Here is a 26,497-nt window from a genome sequence, read left to right on the forward strand (position 1 = left end):
TGGACCGTCCCTGCATTAAATCTTCTGAAAAACACAGAGCAAAAGGAAAGACAGAACTTAACATGTTTGGTCAAAATACAGTTTTAAAAAGCCATTTATTCGTGAATATGTGGAAAATACAAAAAGACCAGGGAAGAAATGGAACATTTGCTGTAATCCAGTTTCCCAGAGAAAACCATGCCCAAAGTGTCGAGACACTTAGGAAGGAGATATTGGGGCTGTAGTACGTGTAAATGTTTTTTACTTTCACAGGAGCTGGTGGTCCTTTGCCACCTCCACCACCCCAGCTTAATATCTTTGCTGGCGGCTGGGATTCGTCCTCGCATGTTGGTGATGGAGTTGGCCTCCAAGGGTTCGCTGGACCGCTTGCTTCAGCAGGACAAAGGAAGTCTCACCAGAACCCTGCAGCACAGGATTGCACTGCATGTGGCTGATGGCTTGAGGTAATTAATTCGGTCATGGGGTTTTCTACTCAGTATGTGACAAGAGTGAGCCCGAACTTACTCCCAGGCTTGGAGAATAGCACTTTCCAGTAACATTAGGTCCCAGTGACATTTCACAGACAACTTGAGGGAAAAACTACCATTTCCCTGATCAGATTTTGTAATTTCATAAAGTAAGAGTGGGAAGGCCACACAGAACCTCCTAGATAGCGAAAGGAGAGTTTGGACCCAGGAGTCCTGCTCCAGAGCTCAGGATGTTAATGCTGTAGCGTCCTCCTTCCCCTAAAAAAATATGTTAGGTTTCAAAGTGTCAAGGAAAGTGTCAGTTCTCATGGATAATTCTAATAAGGAAAGATTGGTCTGTATTTCTGAAGGGGACTGGAGTGATTTGACTATCAGGGGCACTCCCAACCCTGCAGCCAGCTGGCCCCAGAAGGCACAAGAGAGGGGAAAGGCCATGGTCTTTGGAGACAAAGGGACTGGGAGAAATCACTGCTCCATACACGTAGTAACTGTGATTTTACACCTCTGAAACCCTTTTTGTTAGAGTCTGTAAACTGTGTGTGACTAATACTTAATGCGTAACATTTCAAGGACTTTTGTGATAATTGAAGACCTCCCAGATTAAAGTCTGGATTTCCTCCTCCTCCACTGGCCCCATCTCCTCACGTACATATTTCACCATGGAGTAGTCCTTCGTTCCAAAAAGTTTGTTCATTGTCTGTCTTTGTCACTAGAATGTCAGGGCCACGATAGCAGGGACTTGCCGTCTTGTTCACCTTCCTATCCTTGGCACTTGGGACAGTGGGCCCTCAGTAAATACCTGTTGGCAGTAGAGGGAGTGGGAAGAGAGAGAGCAGGGAGTGAGGGAGAGAGGGAGGGAGGACAGCAGTACCTATTCCTCTATATGGGACTGCGTCTTTTCCTCTCAGGCAGTCTCCAGAAATGTAAATGGAATGAATGGTAAGGAAAACGAAAACACTGCTCAAAAACAAATAAAACCAAACCAAGAAGATATAACTTGATAGTGTATAGAGAATAGAACAAGAACATAAAATAACTCTTTTCTGAAAGAGTCCAGAAACTACTGAAAAACTTACAGATTATTAATGAGACAGTATTGTGGAGGTTTGGGTTTGGCTGGGTATATCTGCTTTTGAACACCAGGGGGAACCGTGTATTAAATTAATCTAGATAATGTGCAACAAAGTCTCATGTATTTCAGAGCTGGATCAGTGGCTTTCCTTAATTTAACTAAGACCAGATCCTAATTTTCCCCTAATTCTTCCACATATTTCCCAAAATGTTTATTTGGAAAGTGAAGAATTACTATTTTTCATTCACGGCTGTTTGAAAGACCTCATCTCTGAGATAACTTACTCTGGTTCTCTGAGACTTTAAATAACAAATCCAGCAGTTTCTGATGAAGTAAATTAAACCTCAGCATATTTTCCTTTAATTTGCCTGATTTCTTCTTAGCCTAATGCCGGGACAACTTTCTGGATCTTTATAAGAGGCTAGTAGATTTTAGTAGCTTTCTGTCTTCTACCAGCACTAAGTATATTTTTAAAAACTCAGCATTAGGGATTGCCTCCTCAAATATATTTCAGCATAAAACTATAACTACAGAGGTAGAAAGAAACAATAAAATCACACTCCTCTGGAGTCCCTTAAATGATGGAGCTCTTTAGAGGGATATATAAGAACTTCTTTCACATTCCCATATTCTTTTACAGTAGTGCCTACAACTATTAGCTTTCATTTCTAATTCAGTCCTCTCCCTGAGCTCTTAATCATAATTCTCAATTACCTATGAAGATGTGGTCACCTGTATTTCCCATAAGTTTCTATGTTTCATTATTTACAAAATCGAGTTTCCTTTCTCTGCTACGTCCTCCTACCATGAATCTGCTCTTTCCCTTGTATCTCCCACTTGCTGACGAAGATCATTGTGGTCACATCTAGGCTATTCCTCTCCTCCCAAAAGTAAGTGTCCATTTGACCACCAGGTCTTTGACTATTTCACATTATCTTTTTTCATCGATTCATTGATTTTTATGCTATTACTGCTGCCTTGGTCTAGAGAGTTATCGGAATTATCAGAATATTTCTCCAAAATAAAAATCTAATTATGCTTGAAATTCCCTGGTAGTTCCAAATTATCTGTGAAGTATGTCTAAACTCCTTGGAGTAGCATCAAAACTCTTTGTGTATGCCTGTTTCCTTTCTCTCCATCCTCCTGCCTTTCCACTGCCCCCTCACTCGCCATTCTAATCATGCTGAAGGTCTTGACTTTTCATTGACATCCATGTCTGTTTTGGTGTTTGTCCCCAGATTTGTCTGCCTACAGAATTCATTTTCCTGTAGAATTTGCTCATATACCATCTCCACAGTGACACTCAACTGCACCATGAAGAGATGGCCTCTCTAGCACGTGTTCCTTGAGTTGGCTCTATGCAAGACTTTGTGTTAGGTGCTAAAGAGGCAAAGGCAGAGATTTTATATATATATATATGTGTATATATATATATATATATATATATATATATATATATAATCTTATCAAGGTTGAAAAGTTACACTCTAGTGGCCGAGTCTGCTTTGCTATCTTTACATCTGTTTTTCTCTCTCTGGCTTTCCTAGCATTTGGTACTCACCACAGTTCTGCAACCCTGTTTGACTACCTGTCTCTCTTTCTAAAGTGTGACTCCTCAAAAGCAGAGATTTAATGATGGCTTTATATCCCCTGGTGACTGACTGACCTTCTTAAATGCCCAATACATAATTGTTAAATGAATGAATGCATCTCATTTTTAGAATTTTAGAATAATTCTACTTAGGGTGAGATAAAGTTTACTTTAAATTATCAGGAAAGGGTTTTCCTAGCAACACTGGTGATATCACAATTAAAGAATGACTGACAGCATTTAGACCAGTTTACTTTAATAAAATATTTGGCAGTGATCATTGTCACATAATGCATAAATTATGGCTGAATTATTTTCAGTAGGGCAAGATCTGTACTTGTTAATATATCAAAAACTATTTTGCTAGTCTATTAGTAAGAAGCTATTAAAACTGTACTTTTTAAGATTAAATTCTATAACTGAACATTTTAACTAACCCAGTTAATCTTTCCCTCCCACTGACATTATTTCAAATTAAGTTTAACTATTTTTTTAACCTTTGAGAAGTATTGTGAGAGAGCCTATATTCTATAAATATTCTGAAAGAGGCATGCATTAGGAAGGATTTGGATGCTATTCAATTATACATGACTTGGCTTTAACTTTTTTCTTCTTAATCTCCCAGCTTTTCTCTTCAGCAAGTCAAGGGTAACTAATGGCCTTTCAGTAAGCTCTTAGCAAATTTTTCTTTCTAGTCCATTACTTATTGTTAAGGTCAACTTCGTTAGTACATTTATCTTATTTTTCAGCCAAAAATATGTAGAGCAGAATGAGTAGGCCTAACGTCAAATGTCCTGACTACATCCTGGAAGAGAAAGAAAGTTCTGCTTCAGCTGATGCAATTAAATGATACATACACTGTAGGCCATCATGCGGTGGGAATTTCTTAGCATTGCTGCCACTCTGCTCATGATCCCTCTAACAGTGATGGTAGTAGGTAATGGAGTAAATATTTATGGATACAATGTGAACCCAAACCAAAAGCCACAAACAAAAGATTTAAATTTACCTCTGTTAAGTTCTGTAAAATATTGTCCTTTCAGGTTAAGTCATAATTTACCTGTGAGATCACGTGGAGAGCTATAGCAAATTTGACATCATGGAGCAGGGAAGACAGTGGACGCAGGGGGGATCTGAATTTTGTGAATATGTAAGGAAAGGTGGTAATGGAGTTACTTTAGTTGTTGGAGCACAGAATGGACAAGACCTGGTTAAGATTAAAACTTTATTTTGTTTTTTAATCTTTACCTGCAGTGTCCAACTCTACTGCTTATGTTTGATTGGATCAGTCTCTAAGGGGAATGACTTTAACATCATCCAAGATCACCTTTCCCAAGACATTGTTTTACTCATTCCAACTCTCAGTCCAAAATGTTTTTTTGTTAATCTTAATTCATAATAGAATTGGGCTTAAAGTAAATTACATTTTTGAACAGATTATGGTATTGATAGTGAGCTAGGTTTTTCTTTTTTTTTAAATTTTTTTATTGTTTTGTTAATCACCATACATTACATCATTAGTTTTTGATGTAGTGTTCCATGATTCATTGTTTGTGCATAACACCCAGTGCTCCATGCAGAACGTGCCCTCTTTAATACCCATCACCAGGCTAACCCATCCCCCTGCCCTCCTCCCCTCTAGAACCCTCAGTTTGTTTTTCAGAGTCCATCATCTCTCATGGTTCCTCTCCCCCTCTGACTTACTCCCCTTCATTCTTCCTCTCCTGCTATCTTCTTCTTTTTCTTTTTTCTTAAAATATGTTGCGTTATTTGTTTCAGAAGTACAGATCTGTGATTCAACAGTCTTGCACAATTCACAGCGCTCACCGTAGCACATACCCTCCCCAATGTCTATCACCCAGCCACCCCATCCCTCCCACCCCCAACCACTCCAGTAACACTCAGTTTGTTTCCTGAGATTAAGAATTCCTCATATCAGTGAGGTCATATGATACATGTCTTTCTCTGATTGACTTATTTCACTCAGCATAATACCCTCCAGTTCCATCCACGTCGTTGCAAATGGCAAGATCTCATTCCTTTTGATGGCTGCATAATATTCCATTGTGTATATATACCACCTCTTCTTCATCCATTCATCTGTCGATGGACATCTTGGCTCTTTCCACAGTTTGGCTATTGTGGACATTGCTGCTATAAACATTGGGGTGCACGTACCCCTTCGGGTCCCTACATTTGTATCTTTGTGGTAAATACCCAGTAGTGCAATTGCTGGATCGAATGGTAGTGAGCTAGGTTTTTTAATGTTGATTTGTTATTATTGAAAAAGGTGAAAATATTTTCCCCAAATTTAGGAAACATTTTAATCAGAGAAAAATAAATATCAAAAGAGAAATGGAATAGAGAGAATTTTAAAAGCTAAGATAAACTTCTATATGGTTTTAAGAAAATCAAATCTATTAAATGGAGTTATAACAAAATGCGATCAACTCTTATTTAACATATTTACATTTTAAACTAATTGAAATAGTCATATGATCTTTGAGGGAATTCAGAATTCCTTTTACATAATTCTTAGGTATACAAAAGAAAAGTGACCAAAAACTGGTACTTTGCTTGAACTGGTTGTGCCTTAAAGTTTAAATCACTCACTTATCAAGATTGACCTGCTTTTTGTTGGTTTGTTGGTTGGTTTTAAAAGCACAAGCTTGGGGCGCCCGAATGACTCAGTCGGTTAAGCCTCTGCTCAGGTCATGATCCCAGGGGCCTGGGACTGAGCCCCCTCCCCCACCATCCCAGGTTGGGCTCTCTGCTCAGCCCGGAGTCTGCTTCTCCCTCTCCCTCTCCCTCTGTGATCTCTCTCGCTTTCATTCTCTCTCGAATAAATAAAATCTTTAAAAAAAGTAAAAGCATAAGCTTGTTTTGTAGTATTTGGCTCGTATGTTTTAATTTCCTTCTATGATATCTCTTCATTTCTGTAGAGGGGTTAAATTTAGCACAGAAATTTTGATGCTTTGCATAATGGACATCCATATTTAAGGAAATAATGACAGAAGTTGTAATAGTATAATCACATTTTAATGACACTGCCTGTACGTTTTCTGGCAGATACCTCCACTCGGCCATGATTATATACCGTGACTTGAAGCCCCACAATGTGCTGCTCTTCACCCTGTATCCCAATGCTGGCATCATTGCAAAGATTGCGGACTATGGGATTGCTCAGTACTGCTGTAGAATGGGGATAAAGACGTCAGAGGGCACACCAGGTAGGTGAGAAGGTTGACTTGTTAATTCCTTCTTCAGGATGGACAACCAGTGACTTCTGTTGTAAGTTCAGGAGACTCAAGAGAACAATGTATCCTATCATGTTGTGAACATTGTGACTGCTACATTGTGGTCAATAATCACTGTGGTCTGTAGGGGGAAAAAAAATCTACTGATGAAATTTTCCAGGGGGACAAAAACAAATAAAAAATAGAGACTGTTTGATGACAAATTATATTTTTAAAAGTTGGATTTTTAAAATATTTAGATATTCTAGAGGTGGTGCAAAGGAACAGAAAACGTTTTAAACTAGGTATTGTTCACACTTACCTAAAAATGAGGCAAACCAAATGCAGGTTCACAAACCCTTTCTCATAACTCTGAAATCCAGAGAACTTTGAAAACCCCCAATTTTTTAAATAACTGATTTGGCAGCAAAATCTCACCCAAACTAACTTGATGCTTATTATGATCTTTATTTCTCAAACTCTGTGCAAATATGTGTATGTTTCATGGCAGAAATACGGCACATTTGAGTACAGGGTGCTGGCCCCGATCCTACTGAGAGTTTCTATAATTATGTTTTGTGCATCATTATTAACTTTCTTAAATATGAAAAAATATAAATTCCTAAATACTTGTGGATCCAAGAGTTTCAGATAGAGACTTGGGGCCAGAGTTTTCAGTTGTACTGTTCTTGATACAGGCCTACTTTCTTCTTACAGATTGGTACAGGAGTTAAAACCTTTAAACACTGTACTACAGTTTTCTTTCTTCAAAATTTATGAGTTAATACTTCAATACTTAATAATAATATAGTTTCTTTGTTTGGTCCTATATAGCCAGAAGAGTCATGGTTGCTATCTAAAGTGAAACGTACCTATTCTGGATATCATTATATCTATGGTCTCCAGAAATCACAGACACTGTTTTATTGCCTTAAAGTTTAATGTTGCTTTTTAGGGTTATCTGCAACCCCTATTTGTCATGCCTGTTCTAATAATCCTATTACTTCTACTCTTAACTGACTTTCTACCAGTCCTGTGCTCTTGTGTTTGCACGGTCTTATGTTTAGACGTGTTCTTTCACATTACTGTCTACTCCATGGGATCCTCCGTCCCTTTCTCAACTCCTGTTCTCCTGATAGTCTCAGGCTCATCAGAATCTCAGGTTCTGATTAGTAAGAAACAGTCATAAGGCAAGTGCTCTGTACAGAGATATCTTGTCTTTTGGCCTTTTCAGTTTGAGCAGGAATAGAAAACTGGAGGGTTAACTTATGTTTGGAGGAACAGCTCCATCTTCAGAGAGATCTTGTACAATTTGTTATTTGTAAATAAAGTTACGTCATCTTGATGATTGGCACTCCGTTAAAACACATGCCTAAGACAGAAGACAATGGGGGATATCTGAGAAGGCAGAAGGTCCTAGCTTGTTCTCTACCCATGCCCCTCAGCCTCCCACCCTACTTATGAACTTGGATAAGCATATAGTCCCAGATTGCAATGCATGGTTTTATTGTTGCTCCAAAGACATATCCTCTCTTTTGTTATTCATAGCCTATGTTGGAAGTAGAGTATGCCCTCTCCTAAACCTTTCAAAGTACATATTATGGCTGCAAGTTTCTCTGGGTTGTTTAATGACAATAAAATGATTATCTCTTGAGCACCAGCTGTGTATCAGGCTCAGTGCCAGGTACATCAGACACATGGTATCTTATCCTCATGCCAAGGCTGAAAGTTAGCTTTTACCTTCTCATCTGTAGCAAGATTCTGTACTTGCAGGAAGTCATGCAATAAATGGTCAAGATAAGAACTCAATCTAAATGAATAATGAATCCAGAACTATTGGGCTTTAAATCCTAAATCTTTCTCCTAGATTACATGCAACTCTAACATGGCTTAAATATACTATCTTAAGTTACTAAAAAATCAAAATAAACAAAGCAAAATGATGGGACCATGAACAGCCAACGTTGTCAAGTACAGGTGTGGAAGAAGAATTTTAGAGGATAGAATTCCATAGGCTTCCTATACTCCCGCTTAGAAAATGTGGGCACAGGTTAGGGGTCTTCTTTTGTGAGATCTGCTCATGACTCTCATGTGACATGAAGGTGGGCCAGACCATTCAACTGAGGCCTGCAATTTGGTCCCCCTCCAAACCCCAACCTAGTCGTGATGTTCATGTAGTAGAAATCCTACTGATGAGGTCTTGTCCACCTACTTGGACAGTGGATCTGTCTGGTCCCAGCTGACTGTGTTCTGGGCCTCAAACCTGCCACCTCCCTCAGCGGCCTAGGCCAGCCAGCAGCCACTCAGTTCAACTCTGTTCAGACTCATGGCCCTTCCTTTTAAGTACCTGACTTCCTGGTTTTGGTCAAAACCTGCCTAGAGTTCAATAACCAGTTGATTTTTCATGCCAAGCCAGATACTTTTTACTGATCCTTTTAATCTGCTATATCAATGTGCAGTAACATACGTAATGGAGAAAGTTCATGACAGAAAAACCCAAAGCCTGATCCTTTCTGTTCTGTCCCTTTCCCCCGAGGCTGCTTAATACATTGTAAGCATTTTTTTTCTCATTATCCTGGACCTTCTCTTTATTATTAATGTTATTCATTATTGTTAAGCACTTCTGATTATCTCAGCCCTAAACTCAGCCTCAAATTTTAAATAACAGGAACTGTCACCACTGCTAACCACCATCACCAAACTTTTCCTTCTCCAAATCAATTATGTTTAAGAAGAAAATTGTCCCCTTTCATATGATTTCAGTTGTCTCCCGTCTTTTCCTTTTAATGGATCTCTTAATGTTATAACCTTTAACTTGGAAACTTCTAGAGAAACAAAAGACCATACATTTGTTAAACTTGTGTGTGTGTGTATGTGTATGTTTTCACCCTTACTGTGGTGCATTCACTCTGTTGTGTGCATATGAAAGTGGGTTCATCACTGTTTTCTGAGAGAAGATGGGAATGGGAGCAAACCTTTTGTGGCACGGACACTGTGCTGCCTTGTGCTTAGACTTTTGTGTGGGTTGATTATCTCATTTAATCCTTATGACTGTCTGACATAGGTCTTATTACTATTCCTGGTTTACAGATAAGGCAACCAAAGCTTAGGGCCCATTAGAAGTGTCTATAGGGTCATACAAGATGCAAATCCAACCTACCGGGGAGCAGGGCCCCTGCCAGGTGGCATCAAAGATGGAAAGCAAGTTAGAAACAGCTCAGTTATTGGCAAGGACTGATGCAGTGTCTGTTTACATTTCGAAAGGTAAATATGGGATGGATTCTTTCAACTATAAATAATTTGGAGCGCTTCAACTTAAACTCAGTTCAATGGATGTATTTATATCATATCCTGTTGAGAATGACAGTCAGTTCTGGGTCCTGTGACAGCGACACTGTTGACCGAGGTGGATGCTGAGTGATGGCTCCAATTCTGCCAACATCTATAGAAATACAGTTGTCTTTGGATAGATAAAAACATTATTCTCTGGTTATACACTATTACCTGATAGAGATTATGAAACATGCTCTACTGGTATTCTCTCTCAAAGTAAAAAAGGAAAGAAAATCTATGTTTCTGTGTACTATGTGATGTATAGTCTGACCTAACATAAATTTCTCATATATTTTTTAATATTACTTATTTGAGAGAGAGGGACAGACAGAGCACGGGTGGTGGGGAGGGGCAGAGGGACAAGCACACTCCCGGCTGAGCAGGGAGCCCAGACACAGGGCTTGATCCCAGGACCCTGAGATCATGACCAAAGGCAGATGCTTAACTGACGAAGCCACCCAGGTGCCCCTAAATTTCTCATATTTTTGATCTATGGATCTTTTCCTTATTTACTCATTGCTTTTGTTAAAATTCAGGCTCATTTGAGAAGTTATTTCTAAAAATAGTTTTTAGACAATGAATCGTATTTTCCCAATTATTTTGATATTGTGATTGTTATGATAATTCTCCAAGGGAAAATTATCTTTATTCTTTATTCATTTCTTCATGCATCTGGCAAAAATTTATTGCTTATTTGCCAAATATCAAACTGGTGCTACTACTTAATAACCGTGTGGTGTTCATCAGGATTTGCTTTCTGGGGCTCAGTTTTCACTTCTGTAAATTCTGATGAGAAAAAAATAATGCCTACCTCATGGGGTTGTTTTAAGGGTGAAATGAAATCATCCACATAAATAGCATAGAATAAGTCTTCATATATTGCAGTTGCTTCAACCATGTTAGCAATTGTTCTAGTGATGAATTTGGGGAATGTGCATGAATAAATGTAAATTTTACCCTCCAGAAAGCACATATTCTGCCAAGACAAATAGGGCTATAAAAAATAATCATAAAGCACTTTGCCAGTTTCAGTAGGCGATTTAGTTCAAGGTAGAGTGATAAGAGCACAAAGGATCAAGTACTTAACTGAGTTGTAAGTTTCAGACTTCCCTTCATATAGGAGTTGATTCTGGAATTATATCTTAAAGGATAAGCTGGAAGTTTGAGAAAACAAAAAAAATAAAAGAGCCAGAGTAGACATTCCAGGCAAAAGGCACTAAGGTATAATAGACTTGTCTTATTTAAATAACTGCGAGAAAGTCGAATGGTCTAAGTGATAGATGGAGGATGGAAGGTTATTTACTAAGTGTCTTTCAATTCTGGCTGTGTATTAGATAGCATGTAGAGCTTTAAAAATGTATCTAGTGGGGTTATATCATTTATAATTCTATTTTAGTAGGCATGGAGTGGAATTCTCAATCTCTTCACAGGTTAGAAGCTCCTGGAGAACTTCCAAATTTTTGAGTCTTGGGACCTCACCCGCAGGGATTCTGATTTAAGTTCTAAGTCTGGGATGGAGCCCAGACATTGATGTTATTTAAATATCTCCAGGTAATTCCAATATGCATTCAAGATCAAGAGTCACTGGTCTAGAATGAGAATCAAGAACAGCTTCAGTGTTTGAAGCACACAAATATTTCTGATACACAGCCCATAATCACACTTTTCTAGGTCATGAAGGGCTTTTTAAATCATGCCAAATAATATAGTCTTTCAGTTATGGGGAGTCATTGAAAAATATTTGTTGGCCAAAGTTTCCCATCTCTACATTATATAACTAGTGTTATTGCCTGCATGAATCGATGGTAAGATGGACAGCTCAAATTTTGGTACTGTCTCACAGTGGGGGGAAATGTTATTTATGGAAAAACTTTTAACAAGATGATAAGTATTTACTTGAGATTTTAAAAGTATTAGCCTGTGATAGAATCAAAAAGTTAAGAGAGTGAGTAAATATGAATAGAGTTTGGACTTACATCCAAATTAAAAAAAAAACCAATGTCAATTACTTTCAGTTATTCTTTCTCAGTGGTACATATTCTAGGCATCACAATGGATTCTGGAGATACAAAGATAAGATATGACTTGGCGAACTATTTGGCTGACTGGAATCTGTTAAACATAGGCTGCGAAGTCAGACTGTCTGGTTTTGAATTCTTGGTCTACCGCTTACTAGCCGAGACTGGAGAAATTACCTAGCTTCTTTTCTTGGTTCAACAATAGTACCTAATAAAAGTATCTATTTTCGGGGATTGTTGTGAAAAATAAATGAGAGATTCATATAAAGAGCTGGACACAATGCCCTGCACATTCTAGCTGCCTTTGCTTTCCTGAACTTTCTGCTCTTTCTACTTAGAGGGCGTCAGGCTCTGTTTTTGTTTGCCTTCCTTGCGCTGTGGGCTGGAAACTCTCTGTAGGATCCTGAGAGGACTCACCTTGTTTGTTTGCTCTCTCTCAGGGATCACTCTCCTGCATCTAGTGTCCAGGGGTTCATATATTTTGCCTGATATTTCACTGTTTTATGCAGGATGGTAAATCTAGTCCCTGTTATTCCATCTTAGCTGGAGGAAGAAGTGACACATGTTAAAAGACTTATTTGAACAGCTTAATATAACTAACAGTACACTGAGGATTTCAGTTAGTGCTTGGCATTTCTAGTCTTTGAGGGCCGTCGTTGCTAAACAGGGTGTCCCTGCAGTGTGATAAGATGGTCCATGAGCACCATAGGTCGTTCATAATATTAGATCATAGATCATGTGGCAATACTGCCCCTTTGTAAAGATGCAAGAGATGTTCCTATCCCAATGGCAGGTAATATCAAAAGTGTTCATTTTTATCCCAAATGAAATTCCATGGTGAATGCATTGAATAGCTTGAAAGTTTATTCTTCCTGTTACTACCATGGTGACAAGTTTAGTTAAATGTAAGGTGAAAATTTTGGGAGAACTTGCAGTTGCGGTTCCAGGAAAGTCCTCCATTATAAAGTACATGCAGAAGAGCTTTGAGGATCTTCTCGTGGTTTAGACTGACAGGCAAAGATCATATTGGGAGCTTAGGTCTTAACACCCTGAGTCCCCTTTCCCCTAATCACTTTGGTCTTTTTGAGGTGAAGGACTCCATGACGAGGCAGCTCAGGCCAAGTCACTTTAGAGTAAGATTTGATTTGCAAAGCAGAAGGGCATGAGGTAAAACAGCAAATCCTATTACGCAGGTCAAAATATGTATTTCTAATAAATTAGCAGCAATAAATCTTAACACTCTGGTAACAGAGAGATATATCTATATCTAGATTTGGATTTGCTTAAGTTTTTTATAGATGTATTATAAATTCTGCTTTAGTTTTCTTTTTCTCATTAATATTTCATGGACATCTTTCTATGTCAAACATCAGTTCTAGCAGTTATGCAGTACTTCATTGCTAGTATGTACAGTAATTTACTTAACCACATCTTGATGTATGTTTAAATTTTTTCTGACTTTTTGATGTATTGACAGTGCTTTAATTAGCATAATTGTAAATTAAAATTGTCCATTTATGAAACTGATGTTTTAAACATTAAATTGCTAGGCATGGTATTGCTGGGAGTGCGTATTTTGAATTTTGAAACACTAATTGCCTCTTAGAAAGGTTTGTCAATTAAAATTCCCTCCATACTCGAATTAGAGCACCCTTTTCCCTTTCTGGCCTTAGTTATTCTTTTTAATCTTCACAAAATTAATATTCAAAAAATGAGAACTTAATGTTTTTATTTTCCAAGTATTTATTTATTTGCTTATTTTTTGAGGCTAAGCAATCTTTGATATAGAGGACATGTATTTTTCCTTTCATGTTCTGTACGTTTTTGTGTCTTTATTCATTTGTCCATTGTTCTCACTCATTTGTAAAGCTGATTTTAGTTAATGTTGACTCTTTGCCTCTCATATATTCAAATATTTTTCCAGTGTAGGGTTTGTCCTTCAACCTTGTTAATGGCATTTTGCTGTTGTAGGGTGTGAATCTTTCAGATAAACAACTTTGTTTCTTTTACCTTTTGGAGTCTGATTTTCCTGACATGTTTCATCAGTGCTACACCAAGGGCAAGAATGAAGGGGGTGATCTGCGCCAGTGCAGGCAGTTGCTTATTATTTTTAAATTCTCCAAAGACAGTGTGACTTCTCCAGCTCTCAGCCTTCAACTCTCACCACCCACCTTCGGAGAATGATTAGGAAGGCCTTTTGCGTCCCAGTCCTATCAACTTAGTTATGAATATGTCTTCACTACTTTCATGCATATATATTTATGTGCAAACTTTTGGCTTATCAAAAGTTTATTAGGTGTAAGGAGTGATGCAGCTACTCCTCTCTTTCTTAAACAGGCAACTCACCAAAAAAAAAAAAAAGTCTGTCTTTTCCCTGCTGCTCTGAATGCCACCTTTATCATATCTTTCCTACATATTTCTGTCCAAGTTCTCTGTCTAGTTTCAGTGTTGTGTAGATTTTGGTAGAGTACCAAGGATGTTAATTGTGTTATTTTATAGGACAAGCTGATTTAAACTGTGTTTACTCAGCATTTTTGAAATTCATGATTTTCAAGTGGATAGTCTACCTTTTTCAGAGAAACAAGTTTTAGCAATATATTATGCATTTTTTGTGTTTAAAGGTATGGACTGGGGATAAATGTCTCATGTTATTCTGCATGCTTTGTTGATTAAATGTCATTTTATTGCAATCTGTGACAACATATATGGTGCAGACCAGCCCATTTGATGGATTACAGTCAGATCATCAGTCAGTGTTTACTACTTGGGGGAGTTTTTTCCTAAAGTCCTCTACTGCTCCATAGATAACTTTAGAAGAAATTGTTAGTGCAATCAAGAAGTTAGAAAATCATTAGAAATTATTGGATGAATTTCAAGAAGCACTTAAAAGTGCCTTATATTGTAGTTGAGATACTTCTTGAATATATAAATAAGGATTATGTTCTCCTGCTGGGGATTGTGTCAGTGAAGATATTTATTTTGAAAGAGAAGATAAGGTTAAAATCATTTCCATGTTGAAGTAAATACTTCTTTCCATAGCCTCACAATTATCTTTCTTAGTGTCCCCCGACTCACTGAGAAAAAAAATTCTAGCCTTCTGCATAGCTCTAACATCTGTGGATTGATGCCTAGAGGGATAAACACTCTTGTAAGAGGATGTGTGCCTTGGGTGAAAATTTAGACTAAGTGACCCCCGAGTTTTTCTGCTCTAAGACCCCTTGATTCCAAATCCTAGTGTTTCTGACAGTAAATTTATCAAGGGAGAAAATATGCTGAACGTTTTAATAGTCTCTGAATAGTACCTTTCTATAATAGATACCCCAAAAATGTGTTGGATGAATAATAAATAATTAGATGAGATTAATATTAGCCTCCAAAATCCTATTTAAATTCTAGAAAGGTAATCAAATATTGTTGATGAACTAGCTAATGTGTGAATAACTCATTATTTGTATATATTCTTGACTTGATCGTTCATTATCTTTGTGGCCTTAGGAAACCATATAACATTTTTTAAAAGATTATGTTATTTGTACAATGGAAAGTCCTCATCTGCCCACCACAGGTGATTTTTGTGCATAGCAAATGAAATACTTAAGTGTCTATAAAATGCTCTAGCAATATGAATTAGGAGCTGTTATTATATGTTTACATTATGTCACAGATATAGTTGATTAGGAATCTATTTAAGAACTGTCTTTAATTACTTACACAATTCTTTAGCTTAGGGTGTGAGTTATGATACCTACATATGGCTATGTAGGAAAGTGTCCTTTTTCTAAGAAAATGGTTATTATATATGTCTCTTTGTATAGACAGGCATATATACAGACAGACAGATGTGGGAATATGGTGAATGTGTGTGTGTGTAGAAAGAGAGTACGAACAAATGTGGCAACATGTTAACTGGAGAATGTTAACAGTACAGTAGGGGCTATCATGCTCAAATCTGACATCCCATCTTTCTGAGTCTTCATGTCCTTCCAGCCTGGTGAAGGACTGCTGAACTTCATCTTTTGATGGTAAACTCTGTCAAACAGAACTCTTTCCAAATTCAATCATTGACTTCTTGAAGGCTATAAATTCATACTTTATTTCCCTAGCTCTATATTTAAACTAAGATAACATTCATGTATGTTCATTATGGTGGCTAGCTTAACATAATAAAAAAAAAATCCCTTACATAGCCCCCAAAAAAAAAAAAGAAAAAAGAAAAAATTTCTAAGTATAAAAAATTAAAATAATAAAAATACAAGCTAATAATTTTAGCATATGGAAATAATCATTATTACATTTAGATGTATTTCTTTGTAAACTTTCTATTTTGAAAATGTTTAAGTCTACAGAAAAGTTGAATGAATAGCACTATGTACACCCATATGCGCTTCATATATTAATTGATCATTGACTATTTGCCACACTGTCCTTTCTTTCTCTTTCTTTGTATTTGAATTTGAGACTTTGAAATTAAATTGCAGACATCATGCTGCCATGCCTAAACATACTGACATATATTTCCTTAGAATAAGGATGTTTGTTTACATAATCACAATACCATTATCATAGCTAAGAAAATAACTCAGTTGATTTTTTTCCACACATTTTATAACTTTCTCTCCTTGCAGAATTATATCATACATTTTCTTTTCATTTACATTATAGCATGTCATCTTAAAAATGATTTTTAAGTTAATGCATAGCATACATTATTTAACCAATTTCTTTTGATAGCTGGCTTTCATGAGATTGTTGATATTTTTACTCTTGTGAATCATGTTGAAATTACTCCCTTTTCTTGAAGAATTTAGAAGTGATTTATCTTTTTTGTGAAATGAAAGGTTTTATTTCCCTTTGTAAGAGAATTTCAGTCATGAACCAATACTTGAGAGAGAGGTGTTGTTTTATCTTAGTCATAGTTTTATTTTCATTTTTCCATTGGGTAGAGGAAGTAGAGTCACAAGTTCTGGAAATAATGAAGGCATTGGACTTCAGTCAAGTTAAAGTGACTTGGAGTGAAGTCTAGAAATCTCGCCCTCCTGACCTCTCCTTTGTTTGAAACACTTCCCTGGGAATAGTTATTTTTAGGAATGAGAAAAATGATGTAGGTTTTTTTCCCTATTAAGCTTAATTTCTTTAAATATGAAACATTAATAATTATTGAATGTTTATCCTTATTATTTTTGAAGAGTAATTTTGGGGTGAAATATCAGCACAGGGCTGTTAATTGGCTTGATCTGTGTATCTCCTTATAGAGAGGACATGGCCTGATTTAGAACTCATCTCCTTGACTCTTCATCAGCATATGTACCTAAGAATATGCCTCCTTGGGTTTATGAGCCTGGTGTTGGGCATATTTATTAATATATCTGCTTACTTTCAGGGTTTCGTGCACCTGAAGTTGCTAAAGGAAATGTTATTTATAACCAGCAGGCTGATGTTTATTCATTTGGTTTACTACTCTATGACATTTTGACAACTGGAGGTAGAATAGCAGAGGGTTTGAAGTTTCCAAATGAGTTTGATGAACTGGCAATACAGGGAAAATTACCTGGTAAGTTTTATTTTATCTACAATAAAGATGATTATTTTTTATATCAGCAGCTTTATTTCCAAGTTGTTTAATTGTATACTTAATTCACTGCACAACTGATGAGTTTTTGTTTGGTGCCTGAATATTCTTAAATCCTGCGACACATTAATAGAAATCATGTAAGAAAGATAGCAGTTTTAGGCTTTTAAAAAAAAATCCCAAATTAACATTGATGTAGAATAATATTCAGAAAAGAAAATTGCTGTTACTGCTTGAATGTTGAATGTTGAAATGCTTGAATGTTACTGCTTGAATGCCTGAAAATTGAATGTTACTGCTCCATGCTTAGTGACTTCTGTGCTTATAAAGAGTAACTAACTATGTGCTCATTAGCTTGGAGTATTTTCATTTTCTTGGAGGGAGATAATTTATATGCAGGAATGGAAGCTTCAATTATTTATAATAATTATTTTTAGTAGTAAATATTAATAAGAATTAACAAATGATTGTCTAATGAGATCAGATCTCATTTTGAATGGTTGTCTCATGCTTTTAAGAAATTCTAGGACATTGTCATTCATCCTCGACTGTTACTTCAGTTCCCCCTACAAAGTACTCTTTTAAATTTTTCTCATATTTTCTGCTTTCTGCTTAACTTAAGAAATATTTTTGAGTGTATGCTGTGTGCCAAGTACAGGGAATATAGCTTTGCCTGCCTCCTTAGGGGGGGCCTTTAGATTCCCAGCAAAAGGAAATTTATTATTATTTGGATGAACTTTCAACATAATCTGGGTCATTGCCCTAATTTCACTAGTTAGCTGTCCAGTGACATTTCCCAGGTCTCTGGTTTATACCAGCCAGAAGAACGGCATACGTCTTGTAAAAAAGAAATGTGCACAAACCGACTGTGGGGGTATGAAGATTAAATGCTTGCCAACTTCAAATATTAAAATAAAAAACTACTTCCATAGAAGTCTAATTATTATATGAACAAAAGTATCTTCAAAGTATATGTGAAATGCAGGTGTGCAATGAAAAATCTATTATTTTATTCAATCAGTATTTGTGTCTTTTTTTAATATAATAAAAAATCAAGATGTCTTTTTTGATGTCTCAAGTAGAGATAAAGCTAACAAAATTATCTTTAAGTTTGTGATATAAGTAGATCCAAACTAAATACAGGATTATGGAGATCAGTGTTTTCCTTTGCATGGTCTGGACCTCTCATATACATTGAAAGGAAATGAAGCAATTGTTATGCTTTGTCTAATGTTAGAGCATGTGTTTTTGAATGTTTTAGATCCAGTTAAAGAATATGGCTGTGCCCCATGGCCCATGGTTGAGAAGTTAATTAAAAAGTGTTTGAAAGAAAATCCTCAAGAAAGGCCTACTTCTGCCCAGGTACTCTTATAGTCAAAATTTATCAATATTTTCTACAGAACATCCAATACATGTATGTACAAATATATAATCTTCACACACACGTATATATTCAAATATATAAATAAACACACACATACACACATATGACAAACAGTGATAAAGCAAAACTTCTATATTCCCCACCACACAGGGCTCAAAATAAAGAGCATTGATAACACCTGGGAGTCCCCCTAAGCTTCTTCCTGATTGTATCACTTTCCTTTCCCTGTAGATGTAGCCACTTTGCTGACTTTTGAGATAATTCTTGCTTTTCTTTTCCTTATGTTTACTACCCAGGTTAGCGTTCCTGTACTCATTGAATGAGCAACAATGTATGTACCCATGATCATGTCTATGGGTATCGGTATTGTTTCCAGTTTTTTGCTATTATGAACATGGTTGTACCTGTGTCCTAGTGCAGGATATATGAGAACTGCTTTGTGATATATACCTAGGAGTTGAACTGCAGAGTCATAGGCTATGTGAATATCCATATTGTTTTCTGAAGATGTTGTACCAGCTTAACACTTCCATCATCTGTATGTTAGGGTAGCCATTTCTCTATATATTCCCCCTAAATGTAGTACTATCTGAGTTCATAATTTTTCCAAAATATGTTGTCTTGTATATTGATTTATATTTTCCTAATTACTAATAAGGATGACCATCTCTTTATATGTTCATTGGTTATATATATATTTACTCTCTGGGAAATGCCTGTTCACTACTTTACCTATTTTCTATTGGATTATTTGCATACAAATGAATTAAGAAAAAGAAAAAAGAAATACTAATCCTTTGTTGGTTATATATTGCAAATTTCTTTTCCCAGTCTGTGGTTTGCCTTTTTATTTCCTGTAGAGTACCTTTTGATGAACAGAATATCTTACTTTTAATACAGATAAATTTTAACAACCTTTTTACGGTTATTACTTTTGGGGTCCTGTTTGAAGAAGTCCTTATTTCTTCCAGAATCACAAAAATATTTACCTGTGGTTTCTTCAAAATGGTTAAAAGTTTTGCTTTTGACACTTAAGTTCTTAACCCATCAAGAATTGACATTTTTATCTGAATCCAGTTTCCTTTTTCCTATGTGGATAACTAAATTTTCCAGCTTCATCTATTAAATAGTTTATTCCTTTTTTTTCCTATTGATCCCCCCCACCCTGCCATTTTCACTCTATAATTTGTCAGATACACACACATCCACACACATGTTCTCTTGCATTGGTCAATTTGTCTGTTCTTCCTCTAATACTATCCTGTCTTAATTCCTGTCACTTTACAAGTCTCCTTTCTTTACTTATTTTTCTCCTCTAGGAATGTGTTAGCTATTCTTCAGCTTAGTTTTTCCATATAAATTTTAAAATCACTTTGTCAACTTTTGTGAAAAACCCTACTGTGATTTGGTTTGGACTTGCAGTGAATCTGCAAGATCTCCAATCTGAATCCTCTGTTTGGAGAGGATTCTATCTTTATGATACTAAGTCATTCTATTCTTTTTTATTTATTTATTTATTTTATTGTGTTATGTTAATCACCATACATTACATCATTAGTTTTTGATGTAGTGTTCCATGATTCGTTGTTTGCTTATAACACCCAGTACTCCACGCAGAACGTGCCCTCTTTAATACCCATCACCGGGCTAACCCATTCTCCCACCCCCTCCCCTCTAGAACCCTCAGTTTGTTTCTCAGAGTCCATCGTCTCTCATGGTTCATCTCCCCCTCCGATTTCCCCCCTTCATAAGTCGTTCTATTCTTGAATGTGAGTTATCTGCCTATTGATGTTTTCTTAAGTGTCTTTCAGTATAGTTTTATAATTTTGCATATAGGCCTTTTGCATTTTTTCTCAAACTTTCTTGCTGTAAATTGCTTTAAATTCAATTCCTTGCTTGAGATTTTTTTTTTTTTTTCCACTACCGAGGTGATGGGAATCTGGTCTACAAGTCTTTGGAGCAAGCTTGTGGATAACAATTTCTTAGGGTTCTTCTCCCTCCTCCCCCTTTGTCTGTAAAGTCCCAGGCATCTTTCCTTGTACCAGAGAAAGTGGAAGCATGGGGTGGCTTTATTCCTGGTTCTCATTTACTCGGGATATGTAGCCCTTTGGGGTCCCAGCTTTATGGGAACAGACCTTTTATTGGACTTCACTTTGGGCAGCCTCCAGATTTAAACTTCTTTCTCACTGGCCAAGATATCGAAAACCACATATCAGTTTGCCTTCAATAGACAAATGCCTTTAAGGAAATATCTGACTTTAGGGTTCAATTGACCTCTCTGTCTTTCACTTGATTTTGTCTTTCACTAATATTTTGGCCTGGTAAGTCCTTAAGATGTTGTGAGATCTTTAATATTTTTAAGAGATGAAAAAAATAATTTCCTGGGCGCCTGGGTGGCTCAGTTGGTTAAGCGACTGCCTTCGGCTCAGGTCATGAGCCTGGAGTCCCGGGATCGAGTCCCGCATCGGGCTCCCTGCTCGGCAGGGAGCTTCTCCCTCTGACCCTCTTCCCTCTCGTGCTATCTCTCATTCTCTCTCTCTCGAATAAATAAATAAAAAATCTTTAAAAAAATAAAAAAATAATTTCCTTAGCATTTTAAGTTGCTTTTAGATAGGTGGTTTGTCCAACTAACCTTTTCCACCATATTATCAGAAATAGATTGCTTACTATGTTTTGAACTGAAACAGATTTTAATAGATCAAAACAAGAGCCCTCTTTATGTTGTGGACTCTTGATTTTGTATCATAATTCGTTGAAAAATTTTTGTTCAACTTTAAAATTTCTACTCAAAAATAGCTGAGTACATACACTGACTTTAACAAACATTATGTAATTATCTTGGCTACTTTCCCTGCCTTCCCCCCTTCCCCTAGTTTTATTAAGACATGATTGACATAGACATTGTATTAGTTTTTAGGTGTACAACATGATGATTTGATACATATATATTATGAAGTTATTACCACAATAAGTTTAGTTAACATCCATGACCTCACACATTACAATTTTTTTTCTTGTGATAAAAACTTTTAAGATCCACTCTCTTAGCAACTTTCAAATATATTGTATAGTATTGTTAACTTTAGTCACCATGCTATACATTACATTCCTGTCTTATAACTGGAATTTTGTACCTTTTGACCCCCTTTATCCATTTTACTTACTCCCATGCCCTGCCTCTGGCAAGCACCAGTCTGTTTTCTGTATCTAGAAGCTTGTTTTGTTTTGTTTGTTTTATTTTATTATATTTTAGATTCCACGTATAAGTGGATACCATACAGTATTTGTCTCTCTCTGATGTATTTCACTTAGCATTATGCCCTCAAGCTCCATCCATGTCACAAATGGCAGAATTTCCTTCTTATTTATGGCTGAATAATATTCCATTGTATATACATATACATATATATCATATTTTCTTTATTCATTCATTCATTGATGAACATTTAGGTTGTTTCCACATCTTGGCTACTGTGAATAATGCTGCAAAGAAGATGGGGGTGCAGATATCTTTTAAAGATAATGATTTCATTTCCTCTATGTATATACCCTGAACTGGAAGTTCCATGGTAGTTCTATTTCTAATTTTTTGAGGAACTTGCATACTGCTTTCCATAGTGGTTGCAGCAATTTATATTCCCACCAACAGCGCACAAAGTTTCCTTTTCCTCCATCCTTGCCAGCACTTCTTATTTCTTGTCTTTTTGATTCTAGCCATTCTGGCAGGTGTGAGGTGATATCTCCTGGTGGTTTTGCTTTGTATTTCCCTGATGATGAGTGATGTTGAGCACCTTTTCATGTACTAGTTGGCCATTTGTACGTCCACTTGTTTGTAAATTTTGGTTACCACTGCTGTTATTCACTTGTATTTTGGTTACCCCCACTGGTGTTAGTCACTTGTATTTTTAAATTTTTTTTCACAGTGAAATTTTCCATAGCTTAATTATTGTTTTACTCTTTCCTCCTTTTATTTTCAATAATACTTCACCTGTATTTATAGATTACATAACTACCTTGAATTTTTTTTTTTTTAGTATATGACAGTATTTGACTTTGACATACCCACTTAATCTTTAAGTACAGTATATATTAGGCAAGATAGGTAGACTCATCACCTTTGTCAGATGAGGCATAGAGAATAAGGTGCTTTCTCAGAGACTCGTGGGTGGAAGACAAGTGGCTGTGTCATGGCTCTGATTCCAGTTTCCTGAGTCCTGGTCCCCACCGCCCTTGCCTGTCTCTCTAGTTCTTTTGTGTTTCAAAGAGAACCCTGAAAATGGAATCTAGAAGTGATTTGTGAATTTCATTACCAGAGATCAAAAGTTCTTTTCCCTTCAGTTGGCAGAAGGTCTGTTCCATTGGTGGCCAGTGTTTATCTGTAACATGATGTGGCTCTGCAGTATAAAACTGGGTGAAAAATAGCTCCTGACTCTGTTAAATTTCTGTTCCGTTGGCACTTTTGAGATTTTCTTTCTTTTCAAGTTACAAAACATACCATACAGACAAAAGAATCTATCTCATGCTTAGTCTAAAAATAAGTATTATTTTAATGTAATTTTATCTGTAGTTTGGGTTATTTATCCTGTTGCTTGGATTGGATCACAGTTTACAGATTTAGGTTTTCCTTGATAGAGCTATAACACATCATTCTACATTATGCACAATAATATCTTTCAAGAGGACATATGTTAACTTGATGTGTATTGTTTTGTCATTTTTAAACTTTCTCAGGTCTTTGACACTTTGAATTCAGCTGAGTTAATCTGTCTGATGAGACGTATATCAATACCTAAAAACTTCAGTGTTGAATGCATGGTCGCTACAAATCATAGCAGCAAGAATGCAAGCATCTGGCTGGGCTGTGGGCACCGTGATAAAGGGCAGCTTTTATTTCTCGACTTAAATACAGAAAAACACACTCCTGAGGTAAATTCAAGTACCCTTTAAATTACAGATACTTTAGAAAATTTATTTTGTGGATGATTTTAAAGCATGTGTCAGTTAAAAAAGTTACTTTGGAAGAAATTAAATGAAAGCAATATAGGAGTATTATTTAGCTTTCTGGTAGAATAAGAGTATTTACATGAAATTAAATCGGCTGTGTTTTGTTTTAAAAGCATAGTATATGTGTGTCTTAGGTCAGGATTCCTAGAAACAGTCTAAGACAGAGTTTCTTGTACAAGTGATTTAAGGAGAGAGTAACTTTTAAGGAAGTGAAGGAAGTCAAAAAGAACAGGGGGAAGAGATTCCATAAAAATGTGGTTTCTGAGGAAATCTACCCTCCATCTTTAGCCATGAGAAACTCTGGGGTGTGAATAGCAGCACAGATTGATCTCTGAAGGGAGCCAGTCTTTCATTCCCACACGGCAGTCAGTCATTGGCTTCAGTCTGTCCGAGGATGGGTGTGGTGTCACCTCCCAGCCATTTCCCGGCAAGCTAGCCCCGCCCATCAGCGAAGGGCAGTTCTGCAGTGGCGGGTGCTGCTCTGAGCTGTTAGTAGCCAGCACTCAGACTGGGGGGGGTGTGGTGCATGCACACAAATGCCTGACAGAAGAAATCTGAGCCCAGCTTTACAAGATGGATCAATAAGTTGTATTAGCAAATAAAAGATAAATTTCTAGACTTACAAAATAACCTAATATTTTGACTGTTGCCTTGAAATAAATGTTATGCCTAATCATTATTCTTAAAGTTGAACAGTACCCTCATATTATTTTGACAGAGTGAGAAATAATGATACCGAAAAACAAATTTCAATTTTAATTCTAGTTTCCGATGCATTTTAGAAGGGCAAAATTGTTTGCCAGTTAATTCATTTATTGTTGAAAGTTAAGTAAAATTGGCATTGTTTTTAAAATTAAAAGCAAGAGAATAAAACGAGTTAAGTGTCTGGATAACAGTATTTTCATTCTATTCAAATTCTAGTCACTTCAGCTTGAATCAAGTTCTTCAGAGTGTGTTTTCTTTTCTTTTTTTAACAGGAAGTTATTGATAGTAGAATACTGTGCCTGGCCTTGGTACCTCTTCCTGTGGAAAAGGAAAGCTGGATTGTGTGTGGGACACAGTCTGGCATGCTCCTGGTTATCAATACCGAAGATGGGGAAAAGAGACATACCCTTGAAAAGATGACTGATTCCGTGACTTGCTTGTATTGCAATACCTTTCCCAAGCAAAGGTGCCATAGTGAATTTGACCTTTGGGAGAAAATTACATACCTTTTATATGACTGAATTGTGTGGAAAACTGTTATTGCTTCAGCAAAAACTGCTCATTTTTAACATATTTCTATTTATTTGCATATTTTAAAGGGCATTGTGGGAGGCCACAAAGATATTCTTATAGCTCAAGCTGCGGCCGTTATAAAACAGATCAGTCCCTTCTTCAGGCCAAGAAGGCCCTGCTGGTGTTACTTCAGCTCTGGTCTATTTCATTACCAGCCCTCACATCAGTTTGCTTTTCATTGTAGGGCCTTTTCAGGGATGACTTTTTCTTTATCCTTTTTTTGAGTATTAATAGCCTGTTATGTGCTGGTTTAAACCATGTCAGTTCACTATCAAATTGAGAAAATAGCCAATAAATGAATTGATAAGTTATTAATAGGTGAAAATGACTCAAGCATTATAAGTTGTGGAGATCTCATTTCAAAGGAATTTATCTAAATGGCAGGATTGCAGGTGTTAAGTCACAGGCTGATTGCTATAGTACTTGGGGCAGGATGATTTCCAGGAGCCATTAAGATTATACCCCATGTATGATTCTGGTTTAAGTCAATACTGGAAAATAAATATTAGAAAAAATGTGATACTCAAGTTTTTGGCAGCTGAAATAGAAACTCCACGGGCAGTTTTGGAGTTGAAATTATTTGGATATCGTCAGAGAAAAATTTCATCGATGGCATTAAATAGGCAAGGAAGACTTTATTTAAGTTTATTGCAATAAGGGACAGAGACTGAACTCAGCTGTCTCTGCTGAAACAAAAGGTGGCAGAGTTTTTAACACTGGGGTGAGCTAGTGGAAGAGTATTGGAGGACTTTATATGTGGGGGGGGTCAGTGTGATTAGGCCTTCTGTGTTTGCTAATTGTCGCTTATTTTATTTTATTTTTTTATTTACTTTACTTTATTTTATTGTTTATTATGTTCAGTTAGCCAGCATATAGTACATCATAAGTTTCTGATGTAGTGTTCAGCGATTCGTTAGCTTTGCGTTATTGAAGTTAGGCTCCTACCCTCCCACAGAGACTGGGAGATGGCGCCCTGCCTTTCTTGATGATTACATTTCAAAAGGAAGGCTCCTAGTTCCCAGAGAGACATACCAGGGCCTGGGCCGTAAAACTGACAAGAGTTTGGGAGGGTTACATCTCAAATGGGCAGAGAAAGAATTTACAGTTGTTAAGTTTTCTAAATAAATGCTGTAAGAAAAGGGAGGTCAGGGGCCCATAGTCACGCAGAAACCTGTCTAAAGTTTAGTCAACTTTAGAGGGGAACGTTATGGCCATCTCGGTCAATATCACCATTCTTTTTATAACAATTTTGATATTTTTTCTTTTAGCAAGCAAAAAAATTTTCTTCTGGTGGGAACTGCTGATGGCAATTTAGCAATTTTTGAAGATAAAACTGTTAAGGTAAATGTTGAATCCATTCTACATCAAAAATTGTTTTAAGGTATTTGTTTTATGTATGCTTATTCCCACCCCTCTTCTAAATGACATAAACTCCCTAAGAGCAAGGTCAGAAATTCTGCTTTTCATCTTTTTTTCCTAAAGTCTTGCATACAATAGATCCTCTATAAATACTTGTTGACTGACTGTACATTTTATATGAATGAA

General features: G+C 36.6%; 1 protein-coding gene across 3 annotated transcripts in view; it reads left to right on the forward strand.

Annotated features, from left to right (window-relative positions):
- LRRK2 (leucine rich repeat kinase 2) overlaps positions 1–26,497 on the forward strand; it is a 141,309-nt gene that overhangs the window by 104,942 nt on the left and 9,870 nt on the right. For all 3 annotated transcript variants that reach the window (XM_028113159.2, XM_028113160.2, XM_028113162.2), the window contains 7 exons: positions 253–443; positions 6,200–6,360; positions 17,098–17,268; positions 18,548–18,648; positions 23,402–23,596; positions 24,652–24,845; positions 26,221–26,293. In XM_028113159.2, coding sequence (XP_027968960.1) covers positions 253–443; positions 6,200–6,360; positions 17,098–17,268; positions 18,548–18,648; positions 23,402–23,596; positions 24,652–24,845; positions 26,221–26,293 — 1,086 coding nt within the window. The remainder of the gene's footprint in view (positions 1–252; positions 444–6,199; positions 6,361–17,097; positions 17,269–18,547; positions 18,649–23,401; positions 23,597–24,651; positions 24,846–26,220; positions 26,294–26,497) is intronic.

The sequence above is a fragment of the Eumetopias jubatus genome, unplaced genomic scaffold (assembly GCF_037043125.1).
Source record: "Eumetopias jubatus isolate StellerSeaLion01/CBP00866 unplaced genomic scaffold, mEumJub1_p1.0 scaffold_8, whole genome shotgun sequence".
NCBI classification, from domain to species: Eukaryota; Metazoa; Chordata; class Mammalia; order Carnivora; family Otariidae; genus Eumetopias; species Eumetopias jubatus.